The sequence below is a fragment of the Netta rufina genome (genome assembly GCF_964035555.1).
Source record: "Netta rufina genome assembly, chromosome: 23".
NCBI lineage: Eukaryota > Metazoa > Chordata > Aves > Anseriformes > Anatidae > Netta > Netta rufina.
In genome coordinates this window covers 3494011-3519053 of record NC_140147.1, presented here as the reverse complement: position 1 = coordinate 3519053, position 25043 = coordinate 3494011, and the positions used below count along the sequence as shown (strand labels likewise).

The 25043-nt window shown below is 43.6% G+C and overlaps 3 protein-coding genes across 3 annotated transcripts; all 3 read left to right on the top strand.

Annotated features, from left to right (window-relative positions):
• Window positions 1-4453: 4453 nt before the first annotated feature.
• GJA9 (gap junction protein alpha 9) lies at window positions 4454-6004 on the top strand (the record flags this gene model as incomplete). Its single annotated transcript, XM_084300641.1, has 1 exon — window positions 4454-6004. One exon carries the CDS (start codon window positions 4454-4456, stop codon window positions 6002-6004), a length of 1551 nt encoding a protein of 516 aa, XP_084156767.1.
• Window positions 6005-7270: 1266 nt separating this feature from the next.
• On the top strand, window positions 7271-12734 carry MYCBP (MYC binding protein). Its single transcript, XM_084300659.1, has 5 exons — window positions 7271-7365; window positions 7524-7596; window positions 9275-9323; window positions 10235-10364; window positions 12641-12734. The coding sequence occupies exons 1-5, from the start codon at window positions 7351-7353 to the stop codon at window positions 12683-12685; spliced, it is 312 nt and encodes a 103-aa protein (XP_084156785.1). The 5' UTR covers window positions 7271-7350; the 3' UTR covers window positions 12686-12734.
• A 1681-nt stretch (window positions 12735-14415) lies between these two features.
• Window positions 14416-24841, top strand: RRAGC (Ras related GTP binding C; the record flags this gene model as incomplete). Its single annotated transcript, XM_084300642.1, has 7 exons — window positions 14416-14688; window positions 17015-17218; window positions 17887-18086; window positions 18952-19066; window positions 20551-20693; window positions 21545-21693; window positions 22727-24841. 7 exons carry the CDS (start codon window positions 14416-14418, stop codon window positions 22876-22878), a joined length of 1236 nt encoding a protein of 411 aa, XP_084156768.1. The 3' UTR covers window positions 22879-24841.
• Between the last annotated feature and the right edge of the window lie 202 nt (window positions 24842-25043).

Below are 25043 nucleotides of genomic sequence, written 5' to 3'. Positions count from 1 at the left end.
AGCTGTGCCTCTCTCTTTATGTCCTATTCTGTGATCTGCCTCCAGCACTGCTGGATTGTGCAATCATAAAGACAATATTGAGTAGTGTGGTTGCCCAAATTTCTCATTATCATTTGTGATCCCGATGTCAGTATTGAATGAGACTACAGGAGTGAGTCTGCATTGTCCCACAAGCCTGTAGGACACGTCGCTGATGTCTGTGCCTCTCGCTATCCAGCCGGCCGTTGTGGGTCAGACAAGTGCAGTAGAAAATCAAAATCAATTGTACACATAAAGTGCACACTATTGATGAGTAGGAATTAAAAGGTCTGATCTTAGGAGAATATTTCCACGACTGAATGATTTTTATGGTGTTTGACCCTGAGATAAGAAAACATAATTTAGTAGGCAGATGAAATTTGGAGGGTATTTTGCAGCACAACCAACTACAATAAGATGTGGGTGATGTCGCTGCTTGACCTGGGAGAAAATACAGCATTCTCTCCTTACATCACTACTTGTGTTGTTGCTAAACACTGAATACTGGCAGGACAGTCTGTGTAAATATTCCTATCTGCAAAATATCTGGACTAAAGTAAAGAGCAGCATATCGCTGCCATAAAATTGCCATCAGCACTTGAATTCATTTTCCCTCCTGACCGGTCAAGTTGTCATTTGACTGAAATGCCCTTTCACTTGAGATAATGCATCTTGGAACACTAAGTGCAGATTGATAAAGGTTTCCCCTAACATGAATCTTTTATAAAACGAGGAGGTTCCCCAGACACCATAGCTCAGTCTCTTCTAATTCTTGGGATTTTCAAACAAAGCTTCAGAATCTTTGCAGGGGGTGGGGGGGTGTCCATGGACCACTCGGATGGGTTAGGAATCTTTTGTACCAATGGTAGAAAAATGTTTAAAAACCTACTTTAAGTATTTAATAGAAATGGCTGGCTGGAGACCAATAGCTTGCCAAAACGACTGAGTACTTCCAGCAAGCTGTCATTTAGCTATGAAATCGGACATGACCTATTGACTGGTCCTCAGCACCAAAATTAAAAGATATTGATGAGCGTCGGAGTTTTCAGCAGAGGAAGTTTATGCATCCTATACAGGCTACTTGTATTGGCGATACACTTTAGCAGGGCACTGATCAGAAAAATCTAAAAGAGCATTATAGTGCTAGTTATACTTCTCAGCAAATATTGATCCTAGAGCAGGAGTGGCATCTTCATACCAAGCATGCATAACAGGTCTGAATTTTTGGCTACTGTGCTGCTAACACGAGCTCCAGGAAAACCTCTGTACACAAAGCAAGCCTATTTCTTTCCCTAGCTTCCCTTTTCTAAAATGAGGTCTCTTCTTCTTCCCTCTTCCAAACATTTTGCTTGTATTTACTAAATTTTAGAGTGTTTGAATGGGTGTCACCTGCTCCGTTTTTACAGGCTAGATGTAAACATCACTTCATCTTCAGTGTGTCTGACAGCTAGACTGGGGGGGTAGCAACTTGCTCCTGAAAGGAAACACCAAGTTATACGGGCTGGGAAAATGGAGTAGCAGTTGCAATGTTCAGGGATGTTTAAAAGAAGTCAATGTGACAAGAGAGGTGGCATGGGGAAAATAAATGAGGGGTCAGGGATCATGGAATATAAGGACAGGTGCTGTATATGAAGAAGGAATGAGTTTGGAGCTGCCCAAAGTACTGTTACTGTGTTCTGTTTTGTTTTTATCAGGAGTGCAGCACTAAGCTGTTACAACAGAAGAGATTTTCTGCAGAAATTTACACCGCATTCCTTTGGGGAGGATTTACATTCTTAGATTTTGCATAGCCAAGCTGAATGTTGCTATTGTGATATGTAAACTCTAGCTTGGTTGTAGTTAGCCTTTTTATAACCAACCGTGTATTAAAAGAATGAAAAACAATGCCAGAAGATAACTCCAGTGCTTTGACAGAAGCAGCCACAGAAAATCAGTATTGATAATTATGCCGTTAATTGACCGAGTTAATATGGCTGCTGTGGTAACATAATTTTTCATAAGTAATGTCTTATGGGATTACGGGGATAAACCATCTTCTGTTGGTCAACAACTATTTCATTTAAATCGATAAGGGAAAGCATTTTACTTGCTGGTTTTTGAAGGCATAAAGAACAGAGTTAATTGTAGGGCACTAATGCCATGTCGTAAGTGCATCTGTGTAGTGACAGAGGTCTTCTGAAATTCCAATTTCAATTCAAAATAAGCAAGTTTCCTTTAAAAACCAAAGCAAACCACAAATGAATCAGACAACAAAAACCCTCTGCCCCAAACGACCAGAGGGTCAGGTAGTATTTTGTCCTGATGGTCTGAGCTGTAGCCTGTGCCGCTTGGGACCTCTACGTCATTCATCAAACCGATGAAACTCCATTCCCAAACACCAAAGAGAATGAAATTCTCCTGGTTCATCACAGTAAGTCTGCCTGATGTCTTTGATCACCCGTTTATCCCATACCCATCACCAAGGCTCCTTGTTTGACCACACTGTGCTAGGATGCAAAAATGCAAAGCTTGAAGTTGTCTAAACCAGGACCTCAGCATTTCTGCTGTAACTCAAGTCTCTAAGACGTCTGATTGCTCCGCCTGAAAGGACTGCGTTCATGGTGCAAAGCCTGCCTATGCCCCGCATTAGAACAAGCAGCATTTTGCAATCAAATTAATAGGTAAGGGTGTGGACGGGGTGGGGTGGCCTGGGGTATTGCTTTCTTTTTTGCTGTTTGCCTTACGCTGAGATGGTTCTTAAAGCTTGGAAGGTGCTGGAGAGGGGCAAGGGAAGATCGCCTGAAGGAAGTCTGAGCAGTGGATTTTATTATTATTATTTTTTTTAATGTGATTTTTCCCTGTAGATGTTAATTTGATTACAGTTAAATTATGCTTGGAGCTGTAGCAGACTGGCCAGCAGATTGATTTTCTCCTCCCTCCCTCCCTAGCAAGTATAAATTCAGCGTGCAAAGCTTGCACTCCGTCAGTTGCTCCAGTAGTGAACTAAACTGTAATGTGAAATTCGCTCACACGGATGGAAGATGTCAGGGGTTGTAACTTTTCATTGGATGCCATAGAGCTTAATTTTACACATTTTTGTAAAGGAAGGTACGTTTTATTTTTAATGTGCTCTTTATTTGTAATTTGTTTATCTTTTTAAAATGTCTAACACCTATTTGTCTACCAATACAAAAGTGTCTCATCATGTTTAATAGGCTGTCTTAACATTAAATTTCCTCCGTGGTCTTCAGTATTGCAGCCAAGGCTTAAACATCCATTTACTTTCTTAATATTCTTATTTTACAGGGTGAATATTAATTATATATGGACTGAAAACTCTGTTAAATCATCCTTATCCTAAAAAATCAGACTATTCTCTTTTAATATAATTTAATTCTGAACAAAGTAAAGTTATATCCATGAACATAACTGTTATCCCTGCACATACAGAAGACAGATATTTTTGTAAGTGTGTGCACCCACAGAAGTGCTGAAATGGAATTTATAATCTTGTTCATTATGTAGTATCCTGTAACAGAGGAAGAACCAAAAATATGAAGTAAATGCAAGGTGTGTGATTACACTTATATTACCAGTTTGTCTGTACTCAGACAATAATTATTTGTGAAAATGCTGGTAGCTAATTTTTGCATAAATCATTCATTTTTCATAGAACCATGGACAAAGATAGCAACACTTGACACTTAGACACTCCATTCTGTACTTCATATGCAGGTATCATTGAGAAGAGGAGAGTGATCCGATTATGGTGATTTATTTATTTGTTTATCATTTTGATCCACAACCCAAAAGCTACTGTTTGCTCCCAATTATATGTTCAAAAAAATACTTTTTAAAAATTTAACAGTGCATTTTTAGTGAGATGTTTTATTCCCTCATGAGAGCCTTTGTATAACCAGTTTTCACAGAAAAACAGTAATTGGACATTACCATAACCTCAGCTGCAACACGGGGCTCAGAACACCTGAAAATGAGGACCAGGAAATATTTCTCTGTTTGTTTGCAGGGAAATAAAACCTCATTACCTTCACAGGTGTCCTAAATATAAGCACACCGCTCTCACACTGGTGTCTCTTGGATGATGCTTCAAACAGCCCCCAGGTGCACAGAACCCTGCTACCACTCAGGCACCTGATTTTCCACCGACTCGGATGCAGACCTGGGTGCTGCATTTCTTGTAGTTACCTCCTTTTCAGGCTGTCTTTTACTGAGATTAGATGCAGGTGAACGATGCACTTCTTCATCTTGTAGACAAGAAAGAATAATGCCTGTAATATCAATGAGGAGTGGGTCATGTTGCCAGCTTTACAACGTGAGATAGGACATTTCCTCCCAGCATAATTATTTTCATAATGCATTAAGGAAGGACTGTGGATTTTACAGTATTTGATACTTTTTCTCTCATACATTTCAGTGTTAAGATGGCAGAATAACCATGGGAGACTGGAATTTCCTTGGAGGCATTTTAGAGGAGGTCCACATTCATTCCACCATTATTGGGAAGATTTGGCTCACTATCCTCTTTGTCTTTCGAATGCTTGTCCTCGGAGTGGCAACTGAGGACGTCTGGAATGATGAACAGTCAGAATTTATCTGCAACACTGAGCAACCTGGCTGTAGAAACGTGTGCTATGATGAGGCCTTCCCTATCTCCCTCATAAGGTACTGGGTCTTGCAGGTTATCTTTGTGTCTTCCCCTTCTTTGGTGTATATGGGTCATGCCTTATACAGACTAAGAGCCTTAGAGAAAGAGAGACAAAAGAAGAAAGCTCAGGTAAGAGTGGAGCTTGAAAGCACTGAATTGGAAATGACCGAATATCGGAAAAGGCTGGAGAGAGAACTCCGGCAACTGGATCAAAGGAAGCTGAACAAAGCACCCCTGCGAGGCTCTTTGCTCTGCACTTACGTGATACATATTTTCACTAGGTCTGCAGTGGAAGTCGGTTTTATGATTGGCCAATATCTGCTTTATGGGTTTCGGCTGGATCCCCTTTACAAATGTCAGAGAGAGCCATGTCCAAACGTCGTTGACTGCTTTGTATCAAGACCGACAGAAAAGACGGTGTTCATATTATTCATGCAGTCGATAGCGACTGTGTCGTTGGTTTTAAATGTCTTGGAAATTATCCACCTAGGATTACGAAAAATTAAAATGGGGCTTTGTGGGCAGGAGGAAAACAAGGGTGGCCACGGCAATTTCTACATAAACAAATCTAAGAAATACTCAGTGATACCACGCTCTTCTTTGGGAATACCTGCAACCCCTCCAAAAACTCTTCCTTCTGTACTTAGTGGTTATGCATTTTTAATGGAAAAGCAAACCGACACTGCCATCTACCCGGTTCTAAATTCTCCTCCCATGTTTCAGTCTATTCAAAATAACCATACAGAAAGTAGCAACAACTACACCCATCACAATCAAGAAAATAAATTGCCGAGGAAAAGGCCGGCTACAAGCGCTTTGAATGATCAGAATCAAAATATTAGCACAAATAATGAGGCCTTGCCTAGCAGGCCTGAGACCGAAGCAAATAATTCTCAGAAAGAAGCTGATCAGAAACATTTCCTTGCTGGCACACAGAATGCAGATACAGCTCAGTGCTTGAGAAGCTTTGCTGAAATGCCATCACAACCATCACTGCAACCTTGCACTTTTCCAGCTGCCAGCTTCAGAAGACAGCAAGGAATCGTTTCCTCCTGGAACTGCTCCACAGCCATCGAGAGTGCCGGCTCTTCCACGAATTCCCTCACAAAGAGCAGCAGCAGAAGACAAAGCGGGCTCAGTGCAAACCAAGGGCAGCCCCCTTCCAAAACCGACATCAGAAATCCCAGCCGCCCAGACACTCCTGACTCCGTTGGGGAGGCGAGCTCCGGCTCTCATCAGAGCAGGGGCTGCGGCAGCCCCCAGCTGCTCCCCTTGTCCGGGCGCCCATCCCTGTCCAGCAGTGCTGGCAGCCGGCGTGCCCCCACTGACCTGCGCATTTAGTGCGAATGCGCCAGTGAATCTCACTACTCAGTGCCCGGGTAGTTACTGGAAGCTGTAATATACGAGCTATTGATAAGAGTAGCCGCCTCGTTTGACTTTAACCAGCTCTTTCACGGAAGTGAAAATAGAAGTTGTGTAGCCCTTTGCTTATTAGCTAAGTAACTTTTAAACAGTCTACTTCTTGGCAATGAAAGGATGGCTTGAACCTCAGTGCTGAACATCTACGTTAACCCCCCAGCTCAACAGGGTTATGTACATCATATAAATCCACGCATTAGGAAGTCAGGACTAAAATTACAGCTGTACCTAAACCAGATAAAAGTAGAAGACAAAATTACAGTCTAAAAATGTATTTTACAAAGACCAGTAAATGAAATTAGGCTAAAGAAAGCACTAGAACACCGGAGAAATATGAATTATCAATAAATATGAATTCTTAATTTTATTCTTAATCTTATTCTTAATCAATAAATTGAATTCTTAATCTAAGAATTCAAACACATAGTTGATAGCTCTTTGAAAAAAGAATGTCAAGTATATTCTGCTGTTTGAACTATTAAATACAAAAATAACAAAACACTGGACGTTTCACTTATTCTGACTCTGCAGTATGTTTTATTTCAGTGTATCACCATCAACTTCTTCAGCAGAGAAATCATCGATTCTCCTCTTTTGGTGTCACAGCGCACAGACACCACGCTGTGACCAGGTCAAGGCTTGACAACCTCCCCAGGCCACGGGCCTCCCTAGTTGTTTTGGTGTCAGTAATGCTCTTTTTGGTGTCGGTAATACACTTTTTGATGCTGGTAACACCCTTTTTGATGTCAGTAGGAATCTTTTTGACTTTGGTAACAATCTTTTTGATGTAACACTCCTTTTGACATCATTAACACTCTCATTGACGTCACAGCGTGCAGACACAATGCCAGGACTAGGCCGAGGCTGCACAGCCTCCCCAGGCCACAGGCCTTCCCAGTCTTTTGACATCAGTAACCCTCATTTTGATGCCAGTAATGCACTTTTTGCCATCATTAACACTTTTTAATGTCGGTAACACTCTTTTTGACATCACAGTGCACAGACACAACACCGGGACTAGGCGGAGGCCCCACAGCCTCCCCAGGCCGCAGGCCTCCCCAGTGTCATTTCAACATCAGCAACCCTCATTTTGACACAATTAACATTTTTGTAGATGCCCCCAACACTTCTTCTGACGTCATCAACCCTCGTTTTGACGTCACAGCGCCAGGCCGCCCCTGGGGCGTGTCTCCCGGCCCTCGTCGCCATGGCAGCGGCGGCCGCCCCGGGGCCGTAAAGGAGGCGGGCGCAGGCGCGCGGCGGGGCCGATGGCGCATTACAAGGTAGGGGCAGCGCGGACCGGCCCCGGCGGAGCCCCCCGGGGGCTGCCCGAGGACCGGGACCGACAGCGACACCGGGACCGGCCTCGGCGGGGTGGGAGCCGGGCACGGGCCCGTCCGTCCCGCCCCGCCGCGCTGACCGCCCGGCCGTCCTCCCGCAGGCCGCCGACTCGAAGCGGGAGCAGTTCCGCCGCTACCTGGAGAAGTCGGGGGTGCTGGACACGCTCACCAAGGGTACGGGGCCGTGGGGGGGTGCTGGGGGTGCCCCTGAGCTGTGGGGGGGGTGTTTGGGAGAGGGGGAGCTGCCCGCAGGGAACTGTGCCAGGAGCAGAGGGAACGGCCTCGAGTTGTGCCAGGGGAGGTTCAGGCTGGAAATGAGGAGACATTTCTCCTCAGCAAGAGCGCTCAGGCGTTGGGACGGGTTGCCCAGGGAGGTGGTGGAGTCCCCGTCCCTGGGGGTGTTCAGGGAGAGGTTGGATGTGGTGCTGGGGGAAAGGGGCAGGGGGTGGTGGTGGGGGGTGGTTGGAGCAGGTGAGCCTGGAGGGCTTTTCCAGCCCTGATGACCCTGTGAGGGATGTACCTGTAGGTTTGCCCCAGGACTGGTTAAAGGTTCCCTCCTGAGCAGGGCTCGGATCTTCTCCTGAAGCTGGCCGGTAAGCTTTCAGAGAATCATTACGGTTGTAAAACTCCTCTGAGACCATCCAGTCCTACCACCCCCTTACCACTGAAGTCACCCACTAACCCATGCCCGTAAGCACCACATCCAGCCATTGTGGAAGCAACTTGTTATCAGAACAGGGAAAAAACTTGTGCTCCACTGAAGGATGCTTTGGTTTTCTTTATGGCTTCCTCTGACTTCTGAAGTGTTCCCGAGAGCCTTCTGGCAGTGTGCTGATGTTCCTGCCTGACAACGCTCACTGTTTGAAGGGTGAACAGCAGATCTGTGATGGGAGGGAATGGGCTTCATGCTGAGGCTCTCCGCTGGGTGCGTGGGTGCTGTTTGGCTTCCTGTAGGTGTGTTTGTACTATCGCAGTTTGAAGCACGCTGTGCAATAGCAAAACAACTCTTCCAAGCACTGTGGCTTCTTGATTTTGTTTCTAATTTAGGTGCTCGGTGTAAAAGCTGTGCAGTTTGAGCACCTGAAACTGGGAGAGGGGCACTGAAGTTCCCTGCAAACACTGCTTGGGAAGGATTTATGAAACCAAACATCTTCTATGGACGTGTGTGTGCCCCTGTGGGGTGATTACATTTGGGAACTTTCAGACTGCTTATGGGGCTGGGTGCCCCAAATACAGGGTTGGCATACATATGGCTAGGTTTTTTTTAAGCTGTTAGGGTACTGCTGCTTGTGCTGGGCCCTCTGGCACTCTGTTGTCCACAGGAGCCCCAATCCATGAAGGTTTTCAGTGAAGTGAGGAATTTAATCACCTCCTCTGACAGTAGCCTTTTAGTTCTGGAGCTGTTTGGAAGCTTGTTTTAATGCATAAAGTTACGGAAGCGCTGATGTTGTCATGTAGCTCTAAGTTGTAGCTGAAGTAGAAATAACAGCTAGTAAAGGGAGAGTCTCAAAATAATTAGAAGTCATGTTTCTCTGTTGATGAGAGCCAACACTAGGCTTGTGTGTGGAACATGTCAAACTTTTCTAGTATAGAAAACAAACCTAGACTAGTCAAAGACTGGTTAGGGGACCAAGAAGCCCCTTTTGTGTAGCTGTTACCATGTGGGATGCTCTGTTCTCTCCTGTACAGCCCTACTCTTAACATCAAAGGATGTAGGTGAGAACTTTCTTAAACAGAAGAATGTGCTATAAACATGGCATGCAATACTTATGCCTACTGGCTGTTGGTATGTGTTTTATAAGTAAAGAGTTGCATGAACTTTTTGAAATTGTTGAATATTTTCTGTTTGCAGTGTTGGTAGCCTTATATGAAGAGCCAGAGAAACCAAATAGTGCACTGGAGTATCCTTTTTCTCTTCTGTGGAGTGCTGCTGGGGACTTGCCACACAGTGTCAGTGCTGTTTCGCACTTGCAGATGAACTGGAGAGACTTGCTCAGAAGACTTAAACTCAGAATGTGCCTTCTCTAGGTGATTTTAGTTACTACTAGCAGTCTTACAGGTAGCTCTTGATCCACTAAGACAATATATAGTAGACAATTGGAAATTCCTTTGGTGCTAAACTGCTTCCAGTAACCTTAAAACCACTGGCATTTTCCAGCGTTTCTGGCTGCAGTTTATTATCAAAGCATTTGGTAATATTCACATGCGTGTATCAGATTATTCTTGGTTGAAAACTTGTCAGAGAGCTAACCAAGTCTGACAGGATGCAAGAGAATCGTGCTCATCAGTGTGTCAACATTTATGAAATTAAGTTACAGGCTACTACAAGATGTCGTAGACCTGCAATGTTAGAATTGATTACTGTATCTGTGGCTTCTGAAGTCTGCTTCTTCACACTGCCCCTTCTTCTAGTAGTATTTGAGTACAAGAAAGTAAAGAAAAAAAAGTTAAAGGCTTTATTTCTTGCTGTTTTGGAGGTAGCCTACCTTTTTTTTCCTTTTTCTTTCTAAATGTTTGAAACACAAATTGAAAAGCTACCATATTCTGCATTTCAGAGGAAAGAAAAGGTTAGTGTAGTAAAATGTGAGCATCTCATATGTACAGATGTCACTTCTTTGTGTGATATACCAATGAACTTGAAAGGCTTTCATATTTTTTGAACTTTATCCTGTAGGATGAAAAGCTCTGTAGTAATTGAAGTGGTTTAATGCAATTTTGGTCACGTTTATTGCATCACTAACTTTTAATTAAGTGTTACAATTAAAACAGTTACGCTGTCTAACGGAAGAAATACTTAACATCCAAATACCAGCTTTCTGAAGCATCATTTGGGAGCTTCAGCTCCTGAGAATCCAGAAATAGAGGCACTTCGCCTGGAAGTGGCAGAGATGAAAGAAAAATACGAAGCTGTGTTGGAAGAAAATAAAAACCTGAAAACCAAGGTAAAAGTCTGTCTGGTATTCTGAAGTACTTCTGCATTCCACAAGCAGATACTTTGAGGTTTACAATACAGCTAACTTTTTTCACTAGAATAACTGATAAATGTTGTTAACATTGTTTAGCCTTGGAGCTGAGGAATGCCAGCTCATTCCTGGTAGACTTCTGTGTAGTAATTGTTTTGGTGGGAGACTTGCATTCTATAATCTAGCTTTACTAACTAGAGAATTTACTTTGTAAAAAATATATGTATGAAGGCTGATTCCCTATTATCACTCAGTCCTATCTGGATATTTTTAAGGTGCCTGATACGATGTAGCTTAGGCTTCCACAAGAGCTTTGAAAAAGAGGGTGGTGGTGGGAAGCCAGTGTAACTACTGTAGAGGCTTTTAAAGGGCTAACTGAAGGAGGAAAATTGTGTGTTAGTTTTTGTATCCTGGTATGGATTTATACATGGCAGGATTTTACCAGTGGAGGTCACTCTTATCACGTTGAACATTAACTTGCCCTTTAGTTAAAACAGCTCTGGTACTCCTGCCTCTGCAAGGCTCTGGTGAATGCAGGGCTGTTCCTTAAGGGGTCCCTAGGCCTTCGAAAAGAGCTCAGAGATGTGAACAGCTTCCCTTTTAGATGGTAATGACTGTAAAGTGAACAAGAAGTTTCAAAGTAAAACTGTGAGAACCATAATGAGCTAGTGGCAGGGCTCTAAGCCACTGTGAGCTTCCATGTCTTTGAAGGGGATGGCTCTTCTCTCCTGTGTGAACATCCCCATGTTTGTTCTTGTGTCCTAAACAACTACTGCTGCTTCCCTTCTGGGAGAAGGGATCCTTGGGCACTACTCCCTCTTCTGGAGTGTCCTCTTGCTTACCTAGCAATTCTTAGCTAGTACCTGCTGAGTCCTTGCAGCTACGTTTGTTTATGCTTACTAGGAAACACAGCAGAGAGCATCCTGCCCCCTCTTGTGGGAGTGGCAGCAGACCAGCAGGCAGCTTGCTGTAGCTGAGTTGAAAATGCAACTAGTAAGTGGACATGTGAAAGCAGAGGGACCTGGGTCTCTCTTAAAGAGGTGTAGCTAAAATTTGTTTTAGGAAAGCAAGCTTTCCATAAGCCAAGCCTTTTACTTGTACTTTGGCCTTCTTCATCTTTGAATGTTAATTTTTATTTTGTGTTTTCCATTATTAATGTTTTTTTCTTTTGTTCCCTTATCATTACCTGTCATTCTGACACAGAAGTTGTATGGATGAACTCACACGGACATTCTCAGCAGGGAAAACTGTTAGCTTTATTTTCGGCACTCCTCTAGCATAAAATACACCCCTCTAATTGTGCCTTTATTGGTAACTTCAGTCATGCCTGAATAAGTGTTTTGCTGCTGTGTTAATCTGTGAAGAGCTGTTCTTTTCCTTAAGCTTACTGAATGTTATGTATTTGCATGGGGACGGGGGCAGAAATGCAACAGTTGGGTCCTTACAGGGAAGAAATCTGATTTCAGGTTGTATAGTGACCATCTTGTGTGGTAAACTCTAGAAGAACATGCTAGAAATGCTGTTTTTGTGGTTCTTGTGAATGCCACAGTGGCTGCTGTAAATCAGTATTGCTACAAGGGACACGATGGTATTTTAATTTGTTTTGATGTATTGATTTTTTAACCTACTTCACAGATTGCAGGATGAGGGGTAGAATCTTAAGTGAGGAAGCTGGACTGGCATGTATCAGACTCAGTCCTGGCACTCAAACTGTTTTTGAAGCTTGAGCTTATCTTTTATGTTACCAAGGTCAAGTAAACATCTTCATGTTTCTTTGGAAATAACTTTCCAAGTAAAGGTCACACTTTAATGCATGGCTGCCTAGGCCATGCCTTCTAGAAAGAATAATCAAAGCTAGAATGATTTCAGAAAGTGTTTAGATACCCTTGCTATGAGAAAAAAATAATTATATATCAGTACAAATCAAAACTTAGGAGGCACTGATCAATACCAGCTGCTGTTTTAGATTAATAGTACTTCACGAGACCTAGAACAAGAAATGGGAAAGTGAAAGTGTACTTGAAAAGCCAACTTTTTTACAGCTGTGTGACTATACAATGCAACAACTTGGTGCTTTGAAGGAAGGGTTAATTTGTTGCTTAACTTGAAAATGGACATGCATAACTGCCTGTGATGGACTAAAATACAAAAAGAAAATGCAGCACTTCCAGACCAGACTGCCTTTCATACTTTTTAATGTAGAAATTGTCCCTAAGATGTTGTCCCTAACTGAATTCTTCTCTTTAAATCCACAGCTGGCTCAGTATGAACCACCTCAAGAAGAGAAGCATGATGAATAACAGTAGTTACTCCTTTAATGCCTTGATTTAATAAAGGGCTTCCTGAGAACCGCAGTCCTGACTCTTCTGTGTGAACTCTGCACATCTAGGTACCCAATCATCTTAAAGGAAAACAAGTGTTTTGAGTGTGATTTCTGTGCAGCTGCACCACCAACTGATGAATTTAGACATGCTGGCCAATCTTCCTGCTTCCTGTGCTGCAGAAAAGGTTGCTGTTATGATTAACTTGTAGAGAAATGTGCCTGCCAACTTTGTGTAAGTTGCATATCATGGTTGATGATCCCATTAAGCTGCTGATCTCTTGGTATTCTCTCAGCTGGGAGGAGGGAGGAACCAACTGTAAAAGCAAGACCTCCAAAGCATGTTGCAGGCTGGTACTTGGTACTGCAGTTAGGCTTCTGCTGAAGCTGCTGGAGGGCAACTGTCTGCTCAAAGTGGCAGCAGGAATGCGTATAGTTAAGTGAGGGACACAGCATGCTGCTGGAGCTGCAGTACCCCCTGCATCATTTCATAGTGCTTCTGAAATGCAGAATTGTCCTTCACGGGAAAGGTGCATTTCAGAGAGCATCATTTTTTTCCAATCCTAAAACTTGGAACTTTAAAGGCAACTGTTGATGGGGAAAAAATGTGGGGAGATAAGGAGACAGAAGTGCAGTAGTTGTTTATGTACAAGATCTACTGGCTAGTAGAATAAGTTGTTTCTAGGATTGGTCTTGCACCTGGTCCTAGAGGTGTGGTGAGATAGAGCACAGCTGCTGAGGTCAGTGTGCAAATTGAAATCAGGTGCTAATGAATGTAATGGCTTCTTACCTTGCTGCTGTACCTCTTCTTGATCTAGAGAGGACAGAAAAGAGCTAAATAAGCAGGTAATGCTGTGTTAACTCTTAAAAACAAAACAAATAAATTGGAAACCCAACACGCTGCTTTCCTCTCACCCCTGTTGCAGAAGGTAAGTTAGGATGTGTACGCTGCATTCAGTTGCAGCCTGGGGAAGGACTGGGAGGGGTGCTGCTGTAGGGAATGTGTCACAGCTGGGAGGGGGTGGTGCTGCTCAGAGCACACCTGGCCCTGGGAGCAGCAGGCAGGTCAGGTGTTGGGCTGGGGCAGTTGTAGGGTGAGAAAGCATCAGCTGGGAGGGCGATAAGGGGCGCTTACACTTCTCTCCGGTCACCCCTCTGCTGGTTTTGCCTTTGGTCGTGTGAGCCTTAAACGGGGCTGGGACAGACTGACAGCCCCGTAGCACAGCTTCACGCGAGGGCCGAGCCGGGCAGCTGCTGCCGGGCGATATTAACGAGTGGTTAACGAGCGGGGCGAGAAAAGGACCGGGCAGGGCGAGCCCCGCTCCCGGGGCGGCCGCTGGGGCCGGGAGCTGCGGGGCACGATCGCGGGTGGCGCATGGAGCGCGGTGGCCACGCCCCCTGCACGTAGCCACGCCCACCTCCATTCACTCCCCGACCCGTGGCCACGCCCACCCCGCTCACCACGCCCCTCGGGCCATTCACCGCGCCCCCCACGCTTAGCCCCGCCCCTTCTCCCCGCCCCTCCGGCTCACGTGCAGCCGCGCCGTCAGGTGACTCGGGTCTTGTGCCCGGAGCCACCCTACCTTGCTGCTGCCTCCCTCAGCCAATGGGCGGCGCGGAGCCGGCGGCTCAGCCAATGGGCGCGGGGCCGGGCGGCGTTGGGTTGGCGCGGCAGGCGGAGGCCCGGCGGGGCGCAGGGCGGGGGCGGCCATGGCGCTGCAGTTCGGCGGCGGGGGCGCGGCGGGCGCGGCGGAGGAACCGGCGCTGGTCGGGGGCAGCTTCGGAGCGGCGGACGCCTTCCCCAAAGACTTCGGCTACGGCGAGGAGGAGGAGGAGGCGGAGCTGGACGGCGGCCCGGGCTCCGGAGGCCCCGGAGGCGGCGGAGGAGCGGGCGGGCCCGGCGGCGGGGCGGGCGGGGCGGACTCCAAGCCGCGGATCCTGCTGATGGGGCTGCGGCGCAGCGGCAAGTCCTCCATCCAGAAGGTGAGCGCAGGGTACCCGCCGCTCCTCCGGGTCGGTGCCGGTGAGGGCAGGCTGCGGAGAACCGGGGGAGGCCGTCCCGGTGTGGACAGGACCCCCCTGGTTGTGCCCGGCCCCTCCGGTGGTCGCCACCCCCTCCCCAGGGCAGCTGGCCCCGGGTCCGTCGCCTTCCCGAGGCGCTGCCGGTGCTCAGCGGGAGCGGCCCCGGCCCCGCCGCCGGTTCCCGTAGGGGCAGAGGCTGTGCTCCCCCCGCTGCAGGCCGCGGCGAGGTGCTGGGCGAGGAGGAAGTGGTGCTGGGAGCCGCCGGTGGTGGGTGCTAAAAGAACGCGGGGTGTTCTGCAGCTCCGGGGTTTTGTTTGCCGGGGCTGTTCGGGGAAGGGGCTGCGGGGGAGGCACGGGGGTTGTCAGCCCGGAGCAGGGGGCTCTCCGGTTTCCCTGTAATGCAATCGCGGCCCCCTTCGGGGCTTTCTGTAAAACTTCTCTGCAGAGGAGCCTTTTTTGCATGTTGCACGCAAGGAGGAACGGATCCGCTGCTGGTAGCGGCGCTGCGCAGGCTGCGTGGTAATCCCCAGGCTGGGCTGCGCCACTGGGTCCTGAACCGCAGCCTGGGACTCCTGCTTTCGCTGGGGACTCGTTCCTTTGCTTAGGCAGGGTTTACAAATCGTTCTGGAGCTGTTAGAAAACATTTACTTTGTGTTCTGAAACACAGACGGGGCTGTTGCTGCCCTCCAGGCTCTCCAGTCACCTGTCAGTACCCAGGCCTGCTGCGCCCCGCGTACGTGCAGATGTCGTGGTGGCACCGAAAGGTTTCTTCTGAGTCTGGGCATTGGAATGGCAGCCCCCACAGGCTGTTACTGGAGATCTCAGTGTTATCCACAGCTGGAAGTTGTGAAACCTGAAAGCTGGAGGGATCCAGTAACCCCAAATCGCGGCTAGATTTGAAGACTTTGCAAGTCACTTCATAGATGCAGCCTTTCTTTTTCTTCTAAGCAAAGCTGGGAGCACCAGCAATGTCAGCCACGCACCGCTTTGGGAAAGTGGATGATGACATTGCTTCTCAGAGACTCATCTGCTTTAAACGTAATTCATTAATTGTGTCCTGCTCCGCGTGAGGGATGCTGAGTTCCAAAGGAGTGTTGATTTCCAGGATGCCTTAAAACTGTTCTTCAGACCCCAAGGGATGTCTAGTCCTCGCAGTAAGGCCACTACCTGCCTAGAACTGCTCTCACTTCTCCATACCAGTGTCATGCTGTATGAAACCTCATTCAGACCCTAGCTTCCTCAAACCTTGAGGAAGTGAATTTCTTTCCCCTTATTTCTAAAAATCTGACATATTACTTTCAACCTCACTGTGCAACCATTAGGTGTGCTGGGTGTGGAGCTGTTTGTTTTCAGTTTGACAGAGAGTGTTGCATTCACTCTTCTTAATGGTTGACTTTTATAACGGTGTGAAACATTTAAAAGAATAAAAGAAACATTTCATGTAGCAGTCCTAGCGTTCAACCACCTTACCGTTTGTAGTAACATTTGTGACAGGCAGTCCAGTTGCTGTAGCACAACATTTGCTGTTGAAGCTGACAGCTTTTGTTACAGACTGCTTTGCTCTGGGCTTACATGTTTCTGTTTGTTCAGGAAAGGGCTAAAATCCCAGTGGAGCTTTGTGAGTACTAGCAATAACTGTGTCTTTCAGCACTGCAGCTAAACTGTTTACCAACTACCATGATACTTTGATAGTTTTCAACATTCCTCTGGGGTACTTGAAGGGAGAACGTGAGCAAAGATAAACCAGTCGCTAACAGCAGGTGAACTACCCTAGGTTCAGGGCCCTAAAACAGGGATGTATTTCTGTAAGCTTACATTGTAGTGTAGCAATGGTTCGTTTCTATTGCACTATAAACTGCTTTCAGGCTGGTGTTGGGCATTTTGTAGAGGAAATTCTAGGGCTAGAAAAGAACAGTTCTTAAAAGCTTGTGGTTGCTTAATAATGTGGTGGCTTTACACCTGATGCAATATGGCTAATACAGCAACATTTTGAGATACTGTGTTTGACTTGCAAGGAAGAAAGAGCAACTGGGTTGGTGTCTTTAGGCAGTATCATTATTTAAGCTTGTAAAAATATTTAACTGAATTGAGTTGCTTGGCTCTAACAGTAGGTTATTTGCTTAGCTGATGAACCAAGCTGTCTCTTCACCAAAAGGGAAAAGTCCCTGTAGGAAAAGCCATACTCTTCAGAGCGGATAAACCTATTTGTAAGATTCAAGTCACAGAACTTTTAACAGTCTCTTCTACTGAGGCCAAGTCAAGGCTATTGTTTGTGTTCTTTTAACAGGTGGTGTTTCACAAAATGTCTCCCAATGAGACCCTGTTCTTGGAAAGCACCAACAAGATCTATAAGGATGATATTTCCAACAGTTCGTTTGTGAATTTCCAAATCTGGGATTTTCCTGGACAGATGGACTTTTTTGACCCAACGTTTGATTATGAGATGATCTTCAGAGGAACAGGTGCTCTAATATATGTTATTGATGCTCAGGTAACTTCTTAACAATTCTTAGTGATTTGTATTTTACTTTGTGAGAGGAACAATTGGGAATCTAATAATTTGGATTTTTAAATAAGGTTTTGTGAAACCTTTCTTACGTATGAAAGGCTGTGTTGGCCATCTCACTTTCTGGTGTGTGATTCTTAGTTCTGTGAACTGATTATGTGGAACATGCAGCCCCAGTGGAGACGGTGGAAGGGGGCAGGTACTCTGAAATACTTCACTTGGGGGAATCTGATGTGCTAAATGGTCTGAATGATCCAATTATCCCCTTCCTCTGCTGTTGAATACTATGGAGTTCATGTAATAACAGCGTGCTTCTGACCTCAGTGTCAAGGTACTGGTACTGTTAGGTATCTGTTAGCTTCTAATGGACTTAAGAATCACGCCATTGGAGAGCACCTGGTTATTGGGACCTCTTGGAGCTTACTGCTGCATTTTGCTGGAGTTGAAGTGTAAACTGCCTTTTGCTATGAAAGCTGGTTTTGTATAATTGCAGCTTGCATAGCTAATGAAACAGTCTAAGCCACTTGGATTCCTGAATCTCCAAGGTATTCCAAACTTCTGTTTCATCACAGAAGTGAAATGAAGTTCTTGTACTGAAAGGAGTTATTGAAGATAGAGGCTTTTCATTCATTGCTGCCAAAACTTATTTACAGGATGACTATATGGAAGCTTTAACAAGACTCCACATCACAGTTTCAAAAGCCTACAAGGTCAACCCAGAAATGAACTTTGAAGTTTTTATTCATAAAGTTGATGGTTTATCGGATGACCATAAAATAGAAACTCAGCGGGATATTCATCAGAGGGCTAACGATGACCTTACAGATGCTGGGCTTGAAAAACTTCACCTTAGGTGAGTTACAAAATATTGGCATATGTGATTTGGCTGTTGCTGATATGCCTACAGACTATGGGGTTTTAGATGTCATATTGGATTGGAGCAAGGTCTTGTTAATTTCTTAAAGTTATAAAATAAACTTTTGAATTTTTGGCCAAATCTCAGCTAGCTACCTGACTAAAATAAGGCAGGCTAGCGTATCAGTTTCCAATCAACAGGCTTATGAATAAGCTTGCTGATAATTCAAGATCCTCTTGCATAGCTTTCATTCAGTGTAACAGGCCAAATCTGTACAAGTGGCCTGGAGAGGCAGGGGAGGGAGGACAGAAGAAGCTGTGTTCTAATACTGTCTACCACTGGCTTTTCAGTATGACTGGTTTAAAAGCTTGGTCTCTTTCTTGATATTTGACCTGCTTTTTAAGGAATCTTTTACTGAAACCTTTAAAACAAACTATCTTTTTTTTTTTTTTCTTTTCCTGTTTTTACTATTTTATTTCTTATGGGGCCTTTAATTATGGCCAGTCTCTCAGTGTCAGTGTGACAAAGTGGAAGGTCAGGAGCAGGACTTGATGAAACCTAGTTAGACATTTAACTCCTTTGCATTAAGTATTCTTGTAGGCTCAGTGTGTTGTGACAGCAAATTCATTTTATTTTTTTGCTCTGTTCTCACATCTCCTGTGGAAGCTTATATCGTGTTTACTCCAGTCTCAGAAATGATGTTCTTGATGGAGCAGCCAAAGATATCTGTGATAAAGCATCCCAGTTTAATTACCAGGCTTGAATGTTAGAAAATAAAGCTTTAACATTTGAATTGTGATTCTAATAGACTCATGAATCTGTTTTTTTTTTTTTTTCCTTTTCTCTTCCCCCCTCACCTCAGCTTTTATTTGACCAGTATCTATGACCATTCAATATTTGAAGCCTTCAGTAAAGTGGTTCAGAAGCTCATTCCGCAACTGCCAACACTGGAAAATCTACTAAATATCTTTATATCAGTAAGTGTTAATTCAACAGAATTGTAATTGAATTATGTGGAACAATGAAGCAAGTCCTTCTGCTAAGGGACGCTGGCCTTGGGAGGTTCGGGTGGCTTTCAGCATTGTTGTACCTCATCCTAATTGTCTGCATTAGAAGTTCTGTACCAGAGCTAAACTGTCCTGGTCTGTGCTTCATCCAGGTTTCTCAAAATACTAGCGAAGTGTAGTTTGGCTTGTTGTAATTGCTGATAAGGAAGGCTTCTGCCAGCATGATACACTAATTAGTCTGTCAAGGTGCTTAGTAGTGTAATGTAGCTGTGGTGCCAAGATGTTTTTTTCATATGAACTTCACCTTAAACCAAACTGTCAATTTCATGTGGCCTGCAAGACCTTTGTCCTTATTTTAAAGTTTGTGTTTTTTACAGAATTTGTGACATAGAATTTTGTGCTATGTACTTTAAATCAAATGAAATACCAACCTAGGGACAAGGCTGAAGTAGCCTGTCTTTCATCTGAGTTATGTCTGAGACTGTTGTAGGCGTGTGGACAACATGGAAAATTACAGTTGGGATTGAGAGGAGCTGCGTGGGTCAGATGCATCACCCCATGCTACTGTTTGAAGCTTGCTTCCCGTTGGCAGAGGACTGTAATAACCTGGCTCAGCAGATAATGGGCATGTTCATGCTGCTAAGTGCCATGAGGGTACAGCGTGGCCCTGATGCTAAAAGGATAGGTTAGATCCTTTCAGCATGCTGGCTTGATACTCACACAGGCTAGGATAAAGCAATAATGAATGCTCCTGGTGCGTAAATAGAACTTAAGCTTTGCCAGAAATCCGTGGTGTATATGTGGTTAACTCGCTTAACAGCAGAAGGCTTCTGAACTTAGGAACACATGAACTTTGCTGAAGTGCTTAAAGTTACATGTGGGATGGTACAATTGGCTGCGTGCTTTTCCTTTATCATAACTGCCATAATAAGATATTCTTTGTGGAGTCAAAAGTTTAGAAGCTGGCTTTATTGGCTCTGCATGTCAATCTACATGGCAGCTGCATCACACAGTCACTGAACTGCCGAGATACTACAACAGCATGCTGACATGCTTTGTTGCTATGAAGTAACTCATCTCTGCACCTGGTTTATCAGGTGAATATGCAGCTTTTCTGGTGTTAATAGAACAGAAACTATAATGCTGAATTTGGATTCTGGTAGCGGAGTAAAATATATTTTTAATTACAATCTAGTAAATAATAAACTAAAAGTAATTCTAACCAAGTCCCAAACTTTACATTTTGTCAGCTAGAAGGTGATATTGATAGGTACTATAGCAACAAGGGTATTGTATTTATAAACTGTATGCTCTAGATCTTGATTCTGTTCTAAGCCTCTAGTTGTTTAAAACATTTCCTGCTATTAAGAATGTGAAAGTGTATGAATTCTACTTGAGATTTTAAAAAATGCAGTTATTTTTAAAACTCATCCAAATTCTTTCTCTTTCTGAAGAATTCAGGCATTGAAAAAGCTTTTCTCTTCGATGTAGTCAGCAAAATCTACATCGCAACAGACAGTTCCCCTGTGGACATGCAGTCATATGAGTTGTGCTGTGACATGATTGATGTAGTGATAGATGTTTCCTGTATATATGGGTAAGTGATGAATACTCTTAAGAAAAAAAATCCTTAAAAGTTGTAGAATAGGTTGCAAACTATGCAAATGGTGTTGGCTTCATCATCCTGCAAGATGCTATTAGTTGTTCTATAGAGCATATTGGTTCTGTAAGTGACTAGAATAACATAACAGATGATTTGGCAGCTGGATCAACTATTTGTAATCATTTTTCTTCCTCCACTCACGTCTGTAAAAAGCCATTTGACATTTTGAAAAGGCAAGGGTTCAATGTAAAATATGAATACTGCTGTCTTTGGCACAGGATGGTAGTACGCAGATATGTTAGTACCTGCAACAACTGGGGTTGATAGCATACAACAGCTCCTAAGTGTGACTTGCAAGTCACGTTGCTATCAGCCTTCTTGCTATCTCAACGGAGTAGCTTTTGCCAACTTTCAATTTGGCTCCGGTTCTTCATCTTGGCTTTTGAGGGATGCATATAGCACTTGCTTCTCCCGGTTTGTGGCAGAATTTTAGTTCGAAACACATTTTTTGAAGTGGCCCTAGAGGTGTGGTAAATTAATTAAAGGTGTGATTGTAACCTGAAAAATACAGTACTGCCAACGAATACTGCAGTGTTTAATGGTCTGTCTCTTGATGGGTCAGCCCCAGGGCTGTATAACCTCTTGTCTTTTTGCAGAAGTAGCTCTACAATACTGCTATTGCTACTACAGTAACAGAAATAACACTAATAGTTTGTCCCAGTCCTTAAAACTCCATGCAGTTTTAGCTTAACACCAAAACGCGTCCCCCGTGTCACAGGTATTTGTCATTGTCATTTGTCATGAAGTTACTTATTTATGCCTTGGGTTAACTCATTCTTTCTTAGGTTAAAAGAAGATGGTACTGGAAGTGCTTATGATAAGGAGTCAATGGCAATTATCAAGCTCAATAACACAACGGTCTTGTACTTAAAGGAAGTAACAAAGTTTTTGGCATTAGTTTGCATTCTTAGAGAAGAAAGTTTTGAGCGCAAAGGTAAGAGCCTTCCCTGTTTGAATGGCTTTTGTCTAATGATTTTTATCAATTGTAAAATATTAATATTGCCTTACAAGTCACCTTAATTTTGTAAAATTAAATTTATTTAATTTCATCTGGGGGTAATTTTCTCCCTTCATAGAGCTAAAATGATCTTATTTTTATTCTTGTGAATCATTGCTTGAATGCTGTCCCCCTGTTGAAATGACTCGTGTAGCTAATGAGGCCTGTGTCATTACCATCTGCTATAGTGCAGTCATTTGAATGGAGTAATGCTTATTTGTTCTGCTTGACAGGCTGCTGTGTTGTGATAGCCATATTCTCTATTTCTTGTGTTGCGCTACAGCAACCTTTTTAACATAGGACTGAAGAAATCAGCAGTGGCAGGCTAGTACAGTGGTAGGAACTTAGAGCAAAGGGTTTAATGTGTTGCAAGTTTAACCAGCTATACAGTTGCTTGGACCTGTAGCAGACAATTGGTATGAGTGGTCTTGCATATATTATGGGGTAGAAATGAAAGAATAAACCCTAATTTCTAAGTACTTGACTTAGATAGGGATGGTGTTTACCTTAGCATTTACAGACTGTTCAAAAGAAGAAAAGCAGATATGTTTTAATAACTGTACTGTACTTAGAATCATTGAAGTTGGAAAAGACCTCTAAGATCCTCTAGTGGAACCTTTTAACTTTTAACCTAGTACTGACTCCAGTTTTACATGATCTCAGAAGTTTTACCACAGTTAGGATATGCATCGATGACACCATCAAACTGCGAGATAATGTTGAATGTTACCTGCTCTTTAATTATGAATTATACACCTTGTGTTCCAAATGAGTACCTGATTTCTAAAAACAGTCTAAACAAATATTGGCACTAGAGTAAAAACTTAACTGTTAAATTTTCTGAATCCACATTCATACTGAATCAAGTAACAAAATAGCTGTGTATTGAATGAAACACTGTGATTTTGAAGGTCTGACTACATGTGGCAAGCTGAGCACAGTTTTTCCTCTCCCCGCCTCTCCTCGACAGGTCTGATAGACTACAATTTCCATTGCTTCCGCAAAGCCATTCATGAGGTCTTTGAAGTAGGTGTTGCCTCCCACAGAATCTGCAACCATCAAGCAAGCACCTCGAATATGAAAGCAGTGACTCACAATGGCACACCTAGGAATGCAGTCTAGAGGGAAACTAAAGACATTGGATAGACTTGTCAGCTCTTCAGTCCAAAGATTTGTGGAACAAGAGAAGAGTAGTCTGAAAGCCTGAAGTATGTTTCACAGGAGAAGAGCGGCGCTAACTGTGGCACAGCAGCTTGTAACTCATGTCCGACAACTGAAACTACTGTAAAAATACTTTGAGGCCAGTGGAGTTAGAAATGTCAGTTTGAAACCACCTTTATTGCAAGCGCAGTGGTATTTCAGTTTGGAGTCCTGTTTTAACAGTCTGTCTATGACTGATTGCCCGGTCAAAACTTAAAAATGAGAGAGTTGAGTTTAATGTGAAACATCGAACAGTCACTTGCTCAACGTTTTTTTTTAAATTATTCTGTAGAATGTCCAGTTTTGCTTAAGTTTAACCTCTTATCATGCAAAACATTGGTGGTGTTAATACTTAAGCTCGTGAAAGTCACGCTTTCTGTTTTGTGAGGCTGGTCTCACAAATCATTCCATGAAGTTCTTGCTTTCCCCAGTTTGCTCAGAGTATCCTTGTGAATTCTGTACTTGTGAAGTGGACACAAGGTAGAGCTCTGTTCTAGTGACTCGATGTTTGCTTGGAGAACTGAGCTGGAGTTTTTGTTTTGAGAGATCATGATACTTTGCTTTCAGACAACACTTCTTGTTACGCCCGCTTTGATGGAAGGGAAGTGTTAAAAACCAGGAATAAACTACCTGCTCTTTTTTGCTAAAACATGGATGTCATAAATCTGTGTGATTAATCCTATTCACAAAACAATTGCATGGCTAACTAAACTGAGATGTCTGCCATCTGTTGGAATATAGCAACCAGTTTCAGCCATTTCCAAATGAAGAAACGATCATATTACTGGCTTGTGACGGTAGATCTCTCCTTACCCTCTGACTGGTAATCAAGACAATTTTTAGGAAACTATCTGAAGGTGTTATCCTTGAATAGTAATTAAATATTGGGGTGCCACAACCTGATAATAATAATGGACATCTGAAGCGTGTTGATTCTGTATTGTGGCAAACAGCTTCTTGTTTGTTGCCATGCAATCTGAATAGAATTGCGTGTATTCTGATTTTGTGAATGCTGGCCGTCATATTATGGGAAGTGTATCTGAATAGTTTTCATCTAATTTATTGGTAATATTGCTGCAGATGTCATATTGTACATCAGCCTTGTTATGCAGTAAGCTCAGCTATTGGCCCATAAAGATCTTGCCACTCTTTGCCTATCCCTATGTGTGTATAGGTGTTCCGAAGCCACTGGACCAATTGACTATCCAAGTGCCACTATAAAGGTTTCTACCAGAAGGTCTGTAACCATAAACGATCTCTGTGACTGATGTATTTATGTGGTCAGACATAACCACAAGATTGCTTATGTGCTTATAGAATTGATTTTTATTGAACTATGTAAAAATTAACATTCATGCATTTACATTAGGGTGTATGCACATACTATGTAAATGTTTTTCCTTTGATTTAAAGCTGTTGTATGATACTCTATACATAAAGGATCTGCTCCAAAAGTTACTCAAGTCAGTAGGAGACTTGGGAATTCAAATGCTTTAGTTCTGGTCTCTGTTGGCAGTTGTCATTCTGAACCTAGGCTTAGCCCCTTTCTGGTAATGGAACTGCAGGGTTGTTTTTTTAAGGATGTGCTGTGGGCTTGTAAGATTGGGTTTTTGTGGCTTGCAAGCTCTACAACAGTGTTCAGGTACGCAAGGTGAGAGGAGAATAGGCAATATCACAGGAAGTAACAAGTCATTCCCATTTTTGTAGTGAGTTTTCCATGTTCAGAGTATGTGTTCCTCTCTGTCTTCATTCTACATGATTCTGTGCTAATAAAATGAAAAAAGATCAAACCATGGCACTATTGTTTCTGTTGGAGGGTGAGACACTTCAACAAAAGTCTAATAAAATTGGCCTATATGATTAAGCGAATAATGCCATGCTATCTTTTTTTTTTTTTAAATTTGAATATTATCTTCCCATGTGAGACTTTAAAAAATCTAGTCAACCTTGGCTTTCCTCTCAATTTAAAGCTGCCTCTTTATTGAATACTCAGTATTTGGAAGATAACTCTAGACTGTAAAGGCATGTAAGTGATAAAGAAGCTTGTTCTCTTATTTTGATTAATGATGAGCTTTAGGCTGCGTTAT

Bases quoted from the DNA above. Each gene is read 5' to 3' on its own strand.
- MYCBP (XM_084300659.1), top strand. The intron at 7,597-9,274 runs GTACGGGGCCGT...TTCTGTTTGCAG, and splicing joins GCTGGACACGCTCACCAAGG to TGTTGGTAGCCTTATATGAA. The intron at 9,324-10,234 runs GTATCCTTTTTC...TCCAAATACCAG, and splicing joins AAACCAAATAGTGCACTGGA to CTTTCTGAAGCATCATTTGG.